The following is an 18,347-nucleotide window of genomic DNA, read 5'->3' as shown; positions in this document are numbered from 1 at the left end:
TTTTCTCTTCCTGTTTCTCTCTCTTCTTTTTTCTTTTCTCCTCTTCTCTTTCCTTCCTTTTCCCTCCTTTTCTGTCTCCCTCTCTATTTGCTGTCTTCTCTTTTCTTTCTTCATTTCTCTAAAGCCCCAGGAAATTAAATGCAAGGACTTAGGCCTTCAATCCTAAAATGGAAAATGAGAAACCCTCAAATGTCAGGAAATTCCAAAGATAAGGTTCCTACAGCAACATTAACTTGGTTATATGTGTTTTATGGCATACACTTAATAGCTCTGGCAAGAATGCCTTAAGGCCGACATTTAACAAGAAAAGTTACTACTTTTTAAGTGTGAGCACCATCCTGAATTCACATGTATCTACATACTCAAAATGTCTTAACTGGAATTCAGATTTTTAAATTTTAGTTTAACTTGGTCATGTGACAGCTTATAGATCTTCATGAAACCAAATAACTGCATTGACCAAAATTTCAACTTTTCAGCTGATTATTTTGGCATCATATAGGTTTGGCCTTTCCTTGGAGCTTTAGTGTAAGACTTTCAGAACTTCTTGAGGACATGAAACCTCAGTCATTATATGGCTGCCAGATCACACTGTGCTGTTATTGATTCCATAATTTCCATCTTCTATGGGACTGATACGGATCCCCACAGCTCTCTGGCTAAGCAGCAACCCTCGGCTCTCACAGGTTTAACAGTTAAAATTAACTTACCAGCCAAGCTGTGATCCATCTCAGTCAGCAAGACATCCCTGAGACAACTCGGAATTACCACGTCTAAAAACTGAATGTTTCAAGTCTTCAAAGGAGCGCGTTGTTTGATTAAGTTGACGTTTAGAGCAAAAGCTACTCTGGAAGCTTCTGAGAAACTTGATTTAGTAAAGCCATTGATTTCAATAGAAGCTGCACTGGAAAACAGGGAGACGGTGCTTGCTCTTCCAAAGTTGCTGTTGTCCATTACAAGAGTGATTTTCATGTCTTTTCTCATTGAAAGGTGGAAATTGTTGGATATTAGCCACAATGAGGGACAGAAATAGTTTTTCCTTCTGACCTTTAGGGTTTAGATCCAGGATAGAGAAAAGCAGAAACCGTGTGAGTGGTCCTAGTACACGGTGGAGGAGCTACCTGATAACAGAATGCAAGCTGAGAGCTAACGGAAGCCTCCTCCTGCCTAGCCGCCTGCCCTGAGCACCTGTGGTAGGAATGCCCTTCCTGAGTATGGCGAGCCATGGGGAAGAGCTGCCCGTGGCAACTCAGGATAGACAGGCAGAAAGACTCTGGCAGCTGGAGGAGGATGATGGAAGTCAGCACGTGGCATCCTTGGTTTCTAACCCAGGTGGATGATGTTTTAAATGGTTGCCAGGTGCCAGGCTAGCCAAGCTTTTTTTTTTTTTTTAAACAAGGTCTTGCTCTGTCGCCCAGGCCGGAGTGCAGTGCTGCAATCTCAACTCACTGCAACCTCTGCCTCCTGGGCCAAGCGATTCTCCTGCCTCCGCCTCCAGAGTAGTTGTGACCACAGGCACATGCCACCACACCCAGCTAATTTTTGTATTTTTTGTAGAGGCAGGGTTTTGCTGTGTTGCCCAGGCTGGTCTTGAACTCCTGGACTCAAGCCATCTGCCTGCCTCAGCCTACCAAAGTGCTGGGATTATAGGCGTGAGCCACCACACCTGGCCTGTAGCCAAGCTTTTTTAATCCATAGATGAAAATAATCCTGGGGGAAATGGATTCAAAACAATTTACTAAAAATTAACTCAATAATACAGCTGCTTTTTTTTTTTTAATCTTGAAGTAGGGATAAATTATAAACAGTAAATGTGGCACTTAAAACCAGCTTTTAAAATATTCATTCACTGGGCCAGGCATGGTGGCTCACGCCTGTAATCCCAGGACTTTGGGAGGCTGAGGTGGGCAGATCACTTGAGGTCAGGAGTTTGAGACCAACCTGGCCAACATGGGGAAACTCTGTCTCTACTAAAAACACAAAAATTAGCCAGGCATGGTGGCGCACACCTACAATTCCAGCTACTCAGGAGGCTGAGGCAGGAGAATCACATGAACCCAGGAAGCGGAGGTTGCAATGAGCCGAAATCCTGCCACTGCACTCCAGCCTGGTGACAAAGGAAGACTCCATCTCAAAAAAAAAAAAGCCAGGCGCGGTGGCTCACGCCTGTAATCCCAGCACTTTGGGAGGCTGAGGCAGGCGATGACAAGGTCAAGAGATCGAGACCATCCTGGCCAACATGGTGCAACCCGATCTCTACTAAAAATACAAAATTTAGCTGGGCGTGGTGGCACGCACTTGTAGTCCCAGCTACTTGAGAGGCTGAGGCAGGAGAATCGCTTGAACCGGAAGGCAGAGGTTGCAGTGAGCTGAGATGCACCATTGCACTCCAGCCTGGTGACAGAGTGAAAATAAATAAATAATAAAATAAAATACTCATTCACTTATGCAACCAACAAATATTTACCACGCACGTATCGAGTGTTAGACATAGGAATGTAATAATGAGCGAGATAGACGGAGACTCTGTCCTCACGGGATTTGCAGACCAGTAATAGTTAGAAGGACACAGCTAGTGTCGTGATCATAACTGCTGTCAGCGCTGTGAGGAATCCTGGTGCCATGGGAACATTCAGCAGGGATGTGTAGCCTATCAGGGAAACAGACGGGATCAAGAGGAAGTGACGCTTGGGCCAGCGGGAGGGTGGGGAGTGGACGTTCAGTTTGAGTGAACTAATAGGTGAAAGCCCTGAGACAGGAAAGACTGCATCATGTCAGAGGAACTGCAAAGCAGGAGTGTGGCCCGAGGGGCCTGGGGTGAGGTCTGAAGGTCTTCTGGACCTGTACACCAGGAAGGGTCTGGGGTGAGGCCTGAAGGTCTTCTGGACCTGTATATAAGGTGTGGATTTGGGCCTATTACCTAAGGGCAATGGAAAACAGGAACATTTTTAAGACGGGGAGAGAGATGATCAGATTTGCATGTTTAAGGCCGGGCACGGTGGCTCACGCTCGTAATCCCAACACTTTGGGAGTCTGAAGAGGGTGGATCACCTGTGGCCAGGAGTTCGAGACCAGCCTGGCCTACATGGTGAAACCTCGTTTCAGGTAAATATACAAAAAATTAGCCAGGCATGGATGGCGGGCGCCTGTAATCCCAGCTACTCAGGAGGCTGAGGCAGGAGAATCACCTGAACCCAGGAGGCGGAGGTTGCAGTAAGCCTAGATCACGGCATTGAACCCCAGCCTGGGCAACAAGAGTGAAACTCCATCTCAGAAAAAAGAAAAAAAAAAAAAGATTTGCATGTTTAAGAGACCGTCCTGTCAGCAGCCTGGAGACTGGGTGGGCACCAATGGGCAGGTGGGGTGAGGCGATGGGGAGGAACAGTGAGGTCTTGTAGTTACCCTGTGGTGTAGCTGCCTTGGGGACTGAGAGAAGTGGGTGGGTTCAAGAGATGCTTTGGAGGTAAAACTTGGGTTAACTAGTTAGACGTAGGCAGTAAGTGGGAGGGAGGCTAGGAGTCTGATTTCCAGGTTTGAGACCTAAACCTTTGGATGGCAACACTGGGCAAGGAGCTGGTTCTTATCAGAGAGAGGCAATAGGATTACAAGTTCAGCTTTGAGATTCTTGTGCATTGTCCAAATGGGAGGAGCTCTAAGTTAGCATTTCATTTACAAAAATATGGAGAAGTCATGAAGAACATTCAAAATACGACTCAGAATCACAGTGTTTGGCGTTGGTTGTTGAAATTTGCCTATTACATAGGCTATAACGCCCTTCAGCAAAGTTCTTTTGAACAACCAGCTCATTCTAGCATCTCTGAAACTCAGAAGTACCAAATATCAAACGATCATTTGAGGACCTGGGAAGTAAAGTGAGGCTGAGTGGAGGTTACACCTCTTCCCCAGGCTGTGGGCTCCCCAAAGGCAGGGACTTCTCGCCTTTGTATCACCCACTTTGAGCACAATGTGACTCGCATGTTTACTTATTAAACTTGCAGGCGGGGTGTGGAATGAATGTTGAAAATGTTTAAATTAGAGAGAAGCCTGTTTGGATGTGGTTATCATTCATTAACCTTTCACAGTTTCCTTTCTCTCAAAGTTAATGTGTAAATGAAGGTACTAAAACTTTCAAGTTAAAAAAATATTTGTAGAGAACAGAATTAGCTTTGCGGTTGGAGGATTAGTGTAATCACATTTCTCCTCTTCAGGGAGCCTAATCACCTACCTGAATCTCAGAAGGGGAGGACTGATGTCCCTGACATTTATGTAGGCTGTAGAAATAATGCTAGGTGGTCCGGCCATGGTGGCTCACACCTGTAATCCCAGCACTTTGAGGGGCTGAGGTGGGTGGGTCGCTTGAGCCCAGGAGTTCAAGACCAGCCTGGCCAACATGGTGAAACCCCCCATCTCTACAAAAAATACAAGAATTAGCCAGGCATGGTGGCAGGTGCCTGTAATCCCAGCTACACAGGAGGCTGAGGCAGGAGAATTGCTTGAACCCTGGAGGCGGAGGTGGCAGTGAGCTGAGATCGCCCCACTGCCTTCCGGCCTGGGTGACAGAGCCAGACTCTGTCTCAAAAAAAGAAAAAAAAAAAAAAAGGCAGGGCACGGATCACCTGAGGTCAGGAGTTCAAGACCAGCTTGCCCAACATGGCAAAACCCCGTCTCTAACTAAAAACGAAAAATTAGCTGGGCGTGGTGGCTGTCACCTGTAATCCCAGCACTTTGGGAGGCTGAGGTGGGCAGATCACGACGTCAGGAGATCGAGACCATCCTGGCTAACACGGTGAAACCCGGTCTCTACTAAAAATAAAATTTAAAAAAATAGCTGGGCATGGTGGCAGGCGCCTGTAGTCCCAGCTACTCGAGAGCCTGAGGCAGGAGAATGGTGTGAACCGAGGAGGTGGAGCTTTCAGTGAGCCAGGATCGCGCCACTGCACTCCAGTCTGGGTGACAGAGCGAGACTCCGTCTCAAAAAAAAAAAAAAAATTAGCCAGACGTGGTGGCAGGCGCCTGTAATCTCAGCTACTCAGGAGGCTGAGACAGGAGAATTGCTTGAACCCAGGGGGCAGAGGCTGCAGTGAGCCGAGATTGCACCTGGGTGACAAGAGCCTGGGCGTCAAGAGTGAAGCTCCGTCAAAAAAAAAAAAAAAAAGAAGAAAAGGAAGGGGAGGGGAGGGGAGAGGAGGGAGAGGGGAAGGGGAGGGGAGAGGAGGGGAGTAGGGAGGGGGAGGGGAGGGAAGGGAAGGGAGGAGAAAGAAAGAGAGAGGAAGAAGAAAGAAAGAAAGAAAGACGGAAGGAAGGAAGGGAAGGGAAGGGAGGAAAGGAAGGGGAGGGAGGGAGGGAAAGAAAGATAGAGAAGGAAAAGAAAGAAAGAAAGAAAAGAAAAGAAAGGAAGGAAGGAAAGAAAAGAAAGGAGAGAGGGAGGGATAGAGAAAGAGAAAGAGAAAGAAAAGAGAGAGAGGAAAGAAAGAAAGAGAGAGAGAGAAAGAAAAAGAAAGAGAAAGAAGAAAGAAGGAAAGAAAGAAAAGAAAGAAAAAGAGAGAGGGAGGGAGGGAGGGAAAATAAAGAACTGCTAGGAAGAGCTAACTTTCTAAATGCTTTGACATGTATTACCAACACATGACAATGATAGATCAAATGTTGTAATTGGAATCCTATTTTCCCACTAGTTCTAGAAACTGGACATGCAAAGATTTCTGGCTTCTCCTTGATCTTGTATGGACTGTACCTCATGTTAATTTGTTTGCCTTTCAGACTTCCTGCGTAGGAATTAGTCACCTGAAAACTAACACTTTAATACAGGAAATAGAGCTGCTATTTGAGAAACCTTTTGATGAATCGTTTTGCAAATTAGTTTTGCAACATGAATAACCATCTTTTATTTTGAAACAGGGTCTCACTCTGTCTCAAAATGAGTGAGAGTGCAGTGGCTGGAATGCAGTGGCTTGATCTTGGCTCACTGCATCCTCCAACTCCCTGGCTCAAGGGATCCTCCCACCTCAGCCTCCCAAGTAACTGAGGCTATAGGTGTGCCCCACCACACCCAGCTAACTTTTGTATTTTTTATAGAGACAGGGTCTTGCTCTGTTGCCCAGCTGGTCTGAAACTCCTGAGCTCAAGCAGTCCACCTGCTTCGGCCTCCCAAAGTGCTAGGATTATAGGTGTGAGCTACCGCGCCCACCCCCATCTTCATTTTTTTAAAGGGAGTTTTTAGTTGTTTTCAAATTGGACTTTTCTAATGCTGTTTAGACTAGTGATACCTTCTATGTGTCAGAAATCAAATGCAAAGCATGGCTGACCTTTATTATTATTATTATTATTATTATTATTATTATTATTATTCCCCAGAAACAAGATCTCACTCTCTCACCCAGGCTGGAGTGCAACTGGCATGATCTCAGCTCACTGCAACCTATGCTTCCTAGGCTCAAGGGATCCTCCCACCTCAGCCTCCCAAGTAGTTGGGACTTCAGGCACATGCCACCACGCCCAGCTAATTTTTGTAATTGTTAGTTTTTGTAGAGATGGGATCTTACTTTATTGCCCAGGCCGGCCTTGAACTCCTGGCCTCAAGCAATCCTCCTGCCTCAGCCTCCCAAAGTGCTGGGATTACAGGCATGAGCCACTGTGTCTGGCCTGAACTCTTATATTAGCATCTTGTTCTTGGAAATATAGAAGGATTATACAAAACATTCAAACTATGTCTTGAAATCCCAGGTGTCTGACAGTAACCACTGGGATAGGATAAAACTAATCCTATCCCAACAAACCCCAACACATAATCCAGATTCCCGCTTGCATTGCATGTGCTTTATTTTTATGTATGCATGTATGTATTTTTTGAGACAGAGTCTCTCTGTTGCCCAGGCTAGAGTGCAGTGGCGCAATCTCAGCTCACTGCAACCTCCACCTCACCTGTTCAAGCGATTCTCCTGCCTCAGCCTCCCAAGTAGCTGGGATTACAGGTGCACACCACCATGCCCGGCTAATTTTTATATTTTTAGTAGAGACGGGGTTTCACCATGTTGGCCAGGCTGGTCACGAACTCCTGACCTCAAGTGATCCGCCTGCTTCGGCCTCCCAAAGTGCTGGAATTACAGGTATGAGCCACCACGCCCGGCCTGCATTACATGTGCTTTAAATAAGCGAGCCATCCGCTGAGATTTGGAGAGCCTTTAACCATACAGATATCTTTTGTTGTTAGGGCACTTATTATGAAAACATTTTAAAGATTCAGATATTATTTCATAGGTACTTTATCATTTTGAAATTTTACCTATACAAATATTGTTTCCAATGAGATTTTTAAAAATAAAAACAGAACTATAATCCCAGACAACAGGGAGGCTGAGACAGGAGGATCGCTTGAGCCCAGAAGTTTGAGACCAGCCTGGGCACCAAAGCAAGACCCCCATTTCCACAAAAAATTAAAACTTAGCCGGCCTCGGTGGCATGCAACTGCAGTCTCAGCTACTCAGGACGCTGAGGGACAAGGATTGCCTGAGCCCAGGAGTTTGAGGTGCAGTGAGCTGTGGTGGCACCACTGCACTCCAGCCTGGGCAACAGAGGGAGACCCTGTTTCTAAAAATAAATAGAGCTGTCACCATGGCAAAGCAAGGCACAGCTACAGCCCCTTTCTCTCTCTCAAAGAAAAGGCCAAACTCAGCCAGGGTCATGCTCTAATTCTGGGCAGTCAGGGCTTTACCTGTAGGTGGTGGTTGCTACCCTGGCCCTGAGAGTGGGAGAAACTGCCTGGCTTCCAGTGAAATGACCCCTTCCTGTCCCCCTTTTCCCTGTAAGGGTTCATAGCATCTCCTCATAGCATAGATTACTTACTACGTGAGGGAAACAGAGGGTCTGCCTGGGTATCGCACAGTACTGTGTAATGCAGCTTTGTATGGAAAATTAGTTCAGGTTCCCAACAACAAACTGTTGAAATTCAGCCTGTTTTAATTTGGAGCCTGTGAATGCAGCTTCCCTCCTGACGTGCCTCACTTAAATAAATGCTCTCCATAATGCCTTGTGTCATTAAGAGCATCAGTCTCCAACCAGACTTCCTGGAGTCAGACCCTAATTCCACCACCTTTTCCCAATATACCTGGAGCAATTTATCTAACCCCTCTATGCCTCTGTCTTCTGATAAATAAAATGTGTGTAAGAGGCCAGGCGCAGTGGCTCATGCCTGTAATGTTAGCACTTTGGGAGGGTGAGGCGGGTGGATCACCTGGGTTCAGGAGTTCGAGACCAGCCTGGCCAACATGGTGAAACCTTGTCTCTACTAAAAATACAAAAATTAACCAGACATGGTGGTACATGCATGTAATCCCAGCTCCTCGGGAGGCTGAGGCAGGAGAATCGCTTGAACCCAGGAGGCAGAGGTTGCAGTGAGCCAAGATCATGCCACTGCACTCCAGCCTGGGCAACAGTGTGAGACTCCATCTCAAAAAACAAAAAAAATGAAAAAAGTGGGTAAGAATACTAATTTGCGGTTAGGCACAGTGGCTCCCACCTGTAATCCCAGCACTTTGGGAGGCCCAGGCAGGAGGATCACTTGAGGTCAGGAGTTTGAAACCAACCTGGGCAACATGGCAAAACCCCGTTCTACAAAAAAGTACAAAAATTAGCAGGGCGTGGTGCTGTGTACCTATAGTACAGACAGTCAGGGACTGTCTATACTGTAATAAGACAGTCAAGCACTATCTATACTATAATAAGGACTGTTCCATATCCTTAGTCACAAGCCTTTTAGTCTTGGATGAACTACATAAATGGACTGAAACTTAGTGTCCTGATTTGTAAAACAGTGTAGACAGTCCCTGTCTATACTAGTGAGCCACTGCACCCGGCCCCCTTTTTTATTTTCTATGTATATGTTTGTTTACAAAGTTGGGATTGTATTTTTTTACATATACTTTATTATTTTCACTTAGCATTATAGCATGAACATTCTTGCACATAAAAGCCACATCTCTTATTCATGGATTTTCACACCTTTTACAATAAAATAAGTTGATTTCAGGCTGGGCACAGTGGCTCACACCTACAATCCCAGCACTTTTGGAGGCCAAGACCGGGCAGATCACCTGAGGTCAGGAGTTTGAGACCAGCCTGGCCAACATGGTGAAACTTTGTCTCTACTAAAAATACAAAAACTAGCCAAGCATGGTGGTGCATGCCTATAGTCCCAGCTTCTCGGGAAGCTGAGGCAGAAGAATTGCTTGAACGCAGGAAGCACAGGTTGCAGTGAGCCAAGATGGCGCCACTGCCCTCCAGCCTGGGCGATGGAACAAGACTGTGTCTCAAAAAATGAAATAAAATAAAAGAAGTTGATTTCGGTAACAATTTTTCTAAGAAAAAGAGAATTTGGGTGAAGGGATATATTAATATATTCTCTGAAGCAGCCTAATTTGATTCAAATTCTTTGTTTCTTCCTCCCATCTGGCACATTCCAGAAAGTCCTATGAGTTTGAAGATTTACTGCAGTCTTCCTCTGAGAGCAGCAGGGTGGACTGGTACGCACAGACTAAGCTGGGGCTGACACGCACTTTATCGGAGGAGAACGTCTATGAAGACATTCTAGGTAAGAGGCCACAGCGTCTGTGTGTGGGTCTGAGTCTGTCTGGGAGAAAGGGGAGGGAGAATGGGGCTGGCTGCTGGAAACACACATGCACACACACATACACACACACACACTCGAAGACACCTGTGCACTCGGATGAAAGAGCAGGCAGGTGGGGTGGGAGAGTCAGCCTTGTGGGATATATGAGAGACCCTAGGGCTGGAGGGGGAAGACTGGCTGGTGATGAGTGGCCAAGGAGGCAGTGTGGCAGTGTGGCATAGTGAGAAGCATGGGGCCTGGAGTCTGAAGATCCAGAACCACAGCTTGGCTCTGCTGCCTATTGGCCGCAGGACATTGAGCCAGTGACTTCACGTCTCTGAACTGAGTTCTCCCATCTGCATAATGAGGATGAAGCTAGCTCCCTTGCGAGGTTAAGGACTGGAGAGAATGTTGTGTCAACTACCTCACTTATGACAGATGCTCAGTCAACTGCAGGGATTACTGAATGAAAGAAAACACTACACACCAGAGCCTCCTTCAGAAACTGTCAAGAGTGTGGCACTAACAGGGCGTCAGAACACAGACTAAATGTGATTTAAAAAGTAACTCTGGCTCTAAAGCATCCTCTGAGATTTCGGAGTGGGTCTCAGATTCAGAGTTTGGTGAGTTCAGTCATCTTCGGGGAGGTTGATGGTTTTAGTGAAGGGCGAGCTCCAACTGCTTATGGTGGGGGTGAAGGGTGGGGGAAGAAACAAGCTGATAAAAGGGAGAAACCCTTATGTGTGTGCAGGTGAGGGGCAGGTAGGGTGGATATATGCAGACATGCAGGCGTGTAATCATCAATACTAGAAAAAACTTACAGAAGGAGGAAATAGAAAATTTGAGGAAGGCAGATGCTTAGCTAAGCAGTTGGAATTGCATCTGTGTCCAGGCTGCTGGAGATGGGCTCCTGCCAAAGCAGCGGGATTCCCAGATCTAAAATGGGAGAGAGATCTGGACTTCTCTTAGCAGTGACTGCCCAAGAGGATGCTTTCAGTTACAAGGAACAGAAAACCCAACTAAACTAGCTTTTTCTTTCTCCATTTCTTTTCTTTCTTTCTTTTTTTTATTTTTTATTTTTTTTTGAGACAGGAGTCTCACTCTGTTACCCAGGAGTGCAACGGCACAGTCTCAACTCACTGCAGCCTCCGCCTCCCAGGTTCATGCGATTCTCCTGCCTCAGCCTCCCAAGTAGCTGGGGTTACAGGCGCCCACCACCACATTCAGCTAATTTGTGTGTGTGTGTGTGTGTGTGTGTGTGTGTGTGTTTAGTGGGGACGGGGTTTTCCCACGTTGCCCAGGCTAGTCTCAAACTCCTGGGCTCAAGTGATCCACCCCCTTCGGCCTCCCAAAGTCCTGGGATTACAGGTGTGAGCCACCACACCCAGCCTCCTTCCTCCATTTCTTACCTCTCAGGTTAGCTTTATTCTCAGCAGGCTTCCCAGGGTCCCCACAATGGCTGCCACCAGCTTTCTGGAATCCATATCTTCCTGGTGGAGAGAAGAGCTGGTATCCTGCAAGTCCCAGCAGAAATCCTGAGGTTCACCCTCATTAGACCAGCCAAGGTCCTTTGTTCACCTTTGGAGCCCGGGAATGCCATGCAGTGATATCACTTAGGCTTAGAATATGAGCCCTTCCCTGAACTGATTACTGAGGCAGGGATTTGGGATACCTAGATTGGCTAAAGCGCTGAAACTGAGAATGGAGTTAATCTCCCATGGCCACAAATGAGGAGATGGAGAGGTAACCCAGTGAAATCAGGGGCTGCTACCAACAGGAGGGGCGCATCGATGGCAAAACAGCAGATATCCCTACAACGATGGACACAGGAGAGGCCGAGATGCTGACCTCAGTGTTTCGAAAAGGGAAATGTCCTCAGTGGTCCCAGGTTCCTGACCCATTGCCTTTGAACACAGATCCGCCAATGAAGGAGAACCCTTATGAGGACATCGAGTTACATGGTCGCTGTCTGGGGAAGAAGTGTGTCTTGAATTTTCCTGCTTCTCCCACCTCTTCCATCCCTGACACACTCACCAAGGTATGAGTCCCCTGGGAGTGGTGACAGGAGAAGGGGCCGCAGCATGGTGGCCTTGAGCACTCTGGAGTTCCGGCCAGCACTGGAATTCCAGGCCACCCCCACCTGCCCTGCCAGGCTCCTGGATTTGTACATCGCTGGCTGACTGGTTTTCCTGCCTCTAGTTCTCTTGGAGCCCCTCTGCTCAAAAAAGCTTCCTAAAATACCATTGAGCTTCTGGCTCAGAAACCTCCTCAAACTGGGTAAATAAAAGATGGTACATCCGTCCCATACAACTGTTAAGAATGTCTTAACATAGAGCACACTCTAAGATACAAGACGGAAAGGCATGATGTAGAACAGTAGTTTTAAAGTATTTTACCATTTGTGGGTTGTTGTTGTTGATTTAATTGAGTCAGGGTGTTGTCGCTCTGTCACCCAGGCTGGAGTGCAGAGGTGCAGTCACGGCACACTGCAGCCTTGAACTCCTGGACTCAGTCAATCCTCCCACCTCAGCCTTCTGAGTACCTGGGATTACAGGCACATGCCACCAGCCCAGCTAATTTTTGTATTTTTTGTAGAGATGGGGTTTTGCCATGTTGGCCACGCTAATCTTGAACTCCTAGGCTCAAGTGATCCAGCTGCCTCGGCCTCCCAAAGTGCTGGGATTACAGGCATGAGCCACCGCACCCAGCCTGTGGGTTTTTTAACGAAAGAATATACATATATGTAAACTCGCCCATGTCTGTATGTGGGTTTTTTTAATGAAATAATATGCATATATATAAAGATGAAAGAATATACGTATATGTAAACTCACACATGTATGTGTAAGACTATCTCCATCCCCAATGTTGGAGGTGAAAAAAAAATCTCCGTGCGGATACCCAAGCATGAGTAACTGAGGACCTCAGAGGAGTTGTCCTGTCTGAATACCCAGAGGGCAGGGGGGAAGGCTGACCTTCTTTTTACAGAATATTCTTTTGAACTTTTTGGAGTTTCATACCATATGCACATAGATAATATAACCTTACTGATATAGATGGTAATTTCAACCCACTGCCTGCAGGACTAGCATTTGTAACAGGTATCTTGGCACCCATTACCCGTAATCTCCCATAGTTCCTACATACAAATGCCCCCTCCAGCCAGAGCCTACCAACTACCCCTCTGATGTAGGCCTGGGACATGCGCACTCTCTCTAAAGGGCCATAGAGTAAATATTTGGGGCTGTGTGGGCCATATGGTCTCTGTTGTAACTACTGAGAGCGGCCACTGTAGTGTGAGGCAGTCATAGACAATGCGTAAGTAAATGAGTGTGGCTGTATTTCAATCAACCTTTGTTGTTGTTGTTTTTTGTTTTTGTTTTTTGAGACGGAGCGTTGCTCTGTCTCCCAGGCTGGAGTGCAGTGGCACAGTCTCAGCACTCCCGGGTTCAAGCAATTCTCCTGCCTTAGCCTCCCAAGTAGCTGGGACTATAGGCATGCGCCTCCACACCTGGCTAATTTTTGTACTTTTAGTAGAGACGGGGTTTCACCATTTTGGCCAGGCTGGTCTCAAACTCCTGACCTCAAGTGATCTGCCCACCTTGGCCTCCCAAAGTGCTAGGATTACAGGCGTGAGCCACCGCACCTGACCTGAATGCTGAAATATGACTTTTTTTTGTTTTTTTCGAGACGGAGTCTTGCTCTGTCACCCAGGCTGGAGGGCAGTGGCGCGATCTCGGCTTACTGCAAGCTCCACCTCCCAGGTTCACGCCATTCTCCCGCCTCAGCCTCCCGAGTAGCTGGGACTACAGGTGCCCACCACCACACCTGGCTAATATTTTGTATTTTCAGTAGAGATGGGGTTTCACCATTCACAGGATGGTCTCGATCTCCTGACCTTGTGATCTGCCCGCCTCGGCCTCCCAAAGTGCTGGGATTACAGGCGTGAGCCACCACACCTGGTGAAATTTGACTTTTATATGATTGTCACTTGTCATGAAATATTATTTATTTTTCCAACCATTTAAAAATGTAAAAGTTAATTCTTAAGTCATGGCTTGTACAAAAACAGGTGGTGGCCCACAGGCCAAAATTTGCCAACCAGCGAGGTCATTTTTAACTCTGCCCTTGGCTCTCACCGAGACCTCTCCCCATCCTTTGAGGCCCAGTTCAATCATGTGTCCTTTAAGAAGCTTCTCCAGCCATCCCAATCCCTGGGACTTGTTTCTCTCTGATTATCTGTAACACTCAGTTAAACCATTTCTTTTTTTGTTATTTTTGTTTGCTTGTTTGTTTGTTTGTTTGAGACAGAGTTTCATACTGTCACCCAGGCTGGAGTGAAGTGGCCCGATCTCGGCTCACTGCAAGCTCCGCCTCCCGGGTTCATGCCATTCTTCTGCGTCAGCCTCCCAAGTAGCTGGGACTACAGGCGCCCGCCACCACCACGCCCGGCTAATTTTTTGTATTTTTTTTTTTGGTAGAGACGGGGTTTCACCATGTTAGCCAGGATGGTCTCGATCTCCTGACCTCATGATCTACCTGCCTCGGCCTCCCAAAGTGTTGGGATTACAGGCCACCGTGCCCAGCCTTAATATATCTTAAAAACATCTCCCCAACTAGATTATAAATTCCTCAAGGTCAAAAGGTATATATTCTAAACCTAAGTTAAAAGAAAGAAAGAAAGACAGAAAAATGTATATATTCTATTTCTTTGGTTTTCCCATAAGGCCTAACAGTTCTACAATATTTAGTAGAAGAAATTAAGGAAGGCCAAGTACCAGCTGCAAAGGGCAACTTAAATCTCATTGCAAGGCTCTGTTTCCAGCCTAGGAAAAGCAGTGGTCTTCCTGTCCCAGCCCCACAGGGTCAGCATCGTTGGCAGGTGGGGCTGTCTCCACCTGAAACCTGTCTCCTGTGCTTGATGGCCATAAAGGGATGCTGCCTGCCACCAGGCTTCTGGAAGAGGTGAGAGAACAACCTGTCCCAAAGGATGGATCTTACAGACCCAGATAAATTGCTACAATACTTGCCTGCACCAGTTAACTGCCATTTCTCTTCTCATATGGAAAAGGGTGTCATCAAGAATAATCCATGGCAACTGACAATTAGCAAATACTTTCTGCTTGCCTTGGAAATGTGTTGTTGGTATTTTCATTGGAATAGGGATGTCTTCAACATTTAGGAAATCCTTCATTTCCCATGGCAGAGAAGCCTGACTTAGAAGAAGAAAGCAAGCTGTCACACCTGGTCTGTCCCCTCTGGGTCCTACCTGGCTCCCCACTTCATGTGGGGAGTGAACTGCCTCACCCCTGAGGAACAATGAAAAACATCTGCCCAGGCCAAGCACGGTGGCTCCTGCCTGTAATCCTAGCACTTTGGGAGGCCAAGGCGGGTGGATCACCTGAGGTCAGGAGTTCGAGACCAGCCTGGCCAACATGGTGAAACCCCATCTCTACTAAAAATACAAAAATTAGCCAGGTGTGGTGGTGGGTGCCTGTAATCCCAGCTACTCAGGGGGCAGAGGCAGGAGAATCGCTTGAACCTGGGGGGCAGAGGTTGCAGTGAGCCAAGATCATGCCACTTCACTCCAGCCTGGGTAAAAGAGTGAAACTCTGTCTCAAAAGAAAAATCTGCCCAAGGCAGCTCTGCATTCAGGGCAGAACGCTCCTCCCTGATACCAGGAAATAAAGGCTTACCAACCCTTTTCTTCTTGTCCCTGCTGGGCTGGAGAAAACCTAGAGCCTCTGCCACCAAAGCAGCTAAGCCCAGTAGGTGAGAATGTCAACAAGAACTTAATGTCCAGCTGTATCTGTATCTGTAGCTGTCCTGAAGAAAGAGAATCCAGTTGTCCAGAGCACGTGTCTGATTGCCAGGGATCCTTGCAAGCCCTCAGCGGGACACCGTGTCCGTGCTCATTATTCTGCTCATCCACATCTGGGTGTCTGCTGTGTGCCCTGTTCTAGGGGACAGCTGGAGACTTCACCACTTCCTCCATTAGCTCATCAAATATTCATGGAACATCTACCGCATCTGGGCTGCATCTGGGACCCTAGAGCTTGCAGGAGCCCCTACCAGCCGCGGAGAGATCCTCAGCCATCTTTGGGATGTTCATTTCATTAGGTCACGGCTAGTTATTCAGGTCACTAGAATTTCCATTTGAGAGGGAAGGGTCTGTTGGATAGGCTCTGCTCAGAAAGGACCAAGTGTGCAGCTGTGGGTAGATGCTGCTGCTGCTGAACACAAACTGCAAGCTCCTGAAAGGGACTGTTTTCTTTTCTTGCTACACATCACCCACCATTTCTTTTCTTTTCTTTTCTTTTGAGACAGAATCTCGCTCTGTCAGCCAGGCTGGAGTGCAGTGGCTCGATCTCGGCTCACTGCAACCTCTACCTCCCGGGTTCAAGTGATTCTCGTGCCCCACCCTCTGACTAGCTGGGATTACAGGCACAGGCCACCGTGCTGGCTAATTTTTTGTAATTTTAGTAAAGACAGGGTTTCACCATGTTGGCCAGGCTGGTTTCGAACTCCTGACCTCAAGTGATCCGCCCACCTTAGCCTCCCAAAGTGCTGAGATTACAGGCATTAGCCACCACACCTGGCCTATATTTTTCAATATACGTCCTTTTTAAAAATAACAAGCTGGGTGCCCAGGCACAGTGGCTCACGCCTGTAATCCCAGCACTCTGGGAGGCCAAGGCAGGCAGATCACCTGAGGTCAGGAGTTCGAGATCAGCCTGGCCAACATGGTGAAACCCCGTCTCTACTAAAGATGCAAAAATTAGCCAGGTGTAGTGGCACGCGCCTGTAGTCCCAGCTACTTGGGAGGCTGAGGCAGGAGAATCTCTTGAACCTGGGAGGGGGAGGTTTCAGTGAGCTGAGATTGCGCCACTGAACTCCAGCCTGGGCGACAGAATGAGACTCCATCTCAAAAATGAATAAATAATAATAATAGTAAAATAACAGGCTGGATGCAGTGGTCCATGCCTGTAATCCTAGCACTTTGGGAAGCGAAGGTGGGAGGATTGCTTGAGGCCAGGCATTCGAGACCAGCCTGGTCAACATAGTAAGACCCCATCTCTACAAAAAATTTAAAAATTAGACAGGCATGGTGGTGCATGCCTGTAGTCCTAACTACTCGGGAGGCTGACATGGGAGATTCACTTGAACCCAGGAGTCCAAGGCTGCAGTGAGCTATTTTTGTGCCACAGCTCTCCAGAGTGATAGCCTGTCTCCAAAAATAAATACATACATACATACATGCATACATACATGCCTTTTTTTTTTTCTGAAAACATTGTAATTATAAAGTTTTTCTGGTTACATGATACAGAATAAGTGTTTCAATTACTGAAAAGTTTAATGGAGAAAATAAAACTCATCCACAATTGGGGAATTTTACTTTTCTTTATGGCTCTATTTTCTAATATTTCTGTAATAGATTTACTTTTTTTTTTGCGATGGAGTTTCCGTCTTGTTGCCCAGGCTGGAGTGCAGTGGCGTGATCTCAGCTCACTGCAACCTCTGTCTCAGTTTCCCAAGTAGCTGGGACAATGGGTGTCCACCACCACACCCAGCTAATTTTTTTGTATTTTTAGTAGAGATGGGGTTTCATCATTTTGGCCAGGCTGTTCTTGAACTCCTGACCTCAGGTGATCCACCCACCTTTGCCTCCCAAAGTGCTTGGATTACAGGCATGAGCCACCTCGCTTGGCCCAGATTGACATCTTATGTATGTGTATTTATGTGTGTGTATTTTAAAGATCTCTTTAAAATGTGCATGTAACCCCAACACCCACTGCTAACACTTTGGTTTATTTCCTCTCCGATTTTCTCACACACACTGTGTGTGGTGTGCATCCATGTGTTTGTGTGCATGTGTGTATACATTTTATAAAAAGATTTGTGATCTTGGGAGGCCGAGGCAGGCAGATCAACTGAGGTCACGAGTTTGTAACCAGCCTGGCAAACATGGCAAAACCTCGTCTCTACTGAAAATACAAAAATTAGCCGGGCGCAGTGGTGTGCGCCTGTAATCCCAGCTACTTGGGAGGCTGAGGCAGGAGAATTGCTTGAACCTGGGAGGCAGAGGTTGCAGTGAGCCGAGATTGCACAATTGCACTCTAGCCTGGGTGACAGTGAGAGACTCTGTCTCTAAAAAAAAAAAAAAAAAAAGATTTGTGATTATATTGTATATACAGTTTTGATGCTTTTTTATATTGATCATGAGTGTTTTCCCATGTCATCAATTTCTTTTTTATTTTTATTATTATTATTATTATTTTAAGACAGAGTCTCGCTCTGTCGCCAGTCTGGAGTACAGAGGCATGATCGCAGCTCACTGCAACCTCCGCCTCCCGGGTTCAAGCGATTCTCCTGCCTCAGCCTCTCGAGTAGCTGGGACTACAGGCGTGCGCCACCATGCCCAGCTAATTTTTGTATTTTTAGTAGAGACGGGGTTTCACCATGTTGGCCAGATGGTCTTGATCTCTTGACCTTGTGATCTGCCCACCGTGGCCTCCCAAAGTGCTGGAATTATAGGCATGAGCCACCACATCTGGCCTAATTTATTTTTAGAAACAGTTTTTATTGCCTGCACAGTATCCCATTATCTTCATAGAATGTCATTAGTCCCCATTGTTAGAATGCCCTTGTATGCCTTTTTATTTTTATTTTATTTTATGAGACGAAGTCTCACGCTGTCAGCCAGGCTAGAGTGTAGTGGCATGATCTCCGCTCACTGCAACCT

The 18,347-nt window shown here is 46.8% G+C and overlaps 1 protein-coding gene across 9 annotated transcripts in view; it reads left to right on the top strand.

The window, feature by feature from the left end:
* Positions 1-18,347, top strand: part of DENND2A (DENN domain containing 2A) — a 123,217-nt gene that overhangs the window by 43,968 nt on the left and 60,902 nt on the right. For all 9 annotated transcript variants that reach the window (XM_054559885.2, XM_054559886.2, XM_024250469.3 and 6 more), the window contains 2 exons: positions 9,456-9,583; positions 11,518-11,639. In XM_054559885.2, coding sequence (XP_054415860.1) covers positions 9,456-9,583; positions 11,518-11,639 — 250 coding nt within the window. The remainder of the gene's footprint in view (positions 1-9,455; positions 9,584-11,517; positions 11,640-18,347) is intronic.

This window comes from Pongo abelii, chromosome 6 (genome assembly GCF_028885655.2).
Source record: "Pongo abelii isolate AG06213 chromosome 6, NHGRI_mPonAbe1-v2.0_pri, whole genome shotgun sequence".
NCBI classification, from domain to species: domain Eukaryota; kingdom Metazoa; phylum Chordata; class Mammalia; order Primates; family Hominidae; genus Pongo; species Pongo abelii.
The sequence above is the reverse complement of the archived record's forward strand: the minus strand, read 5'-3'. Positions and strand labels throughout refer to the sequence as shown.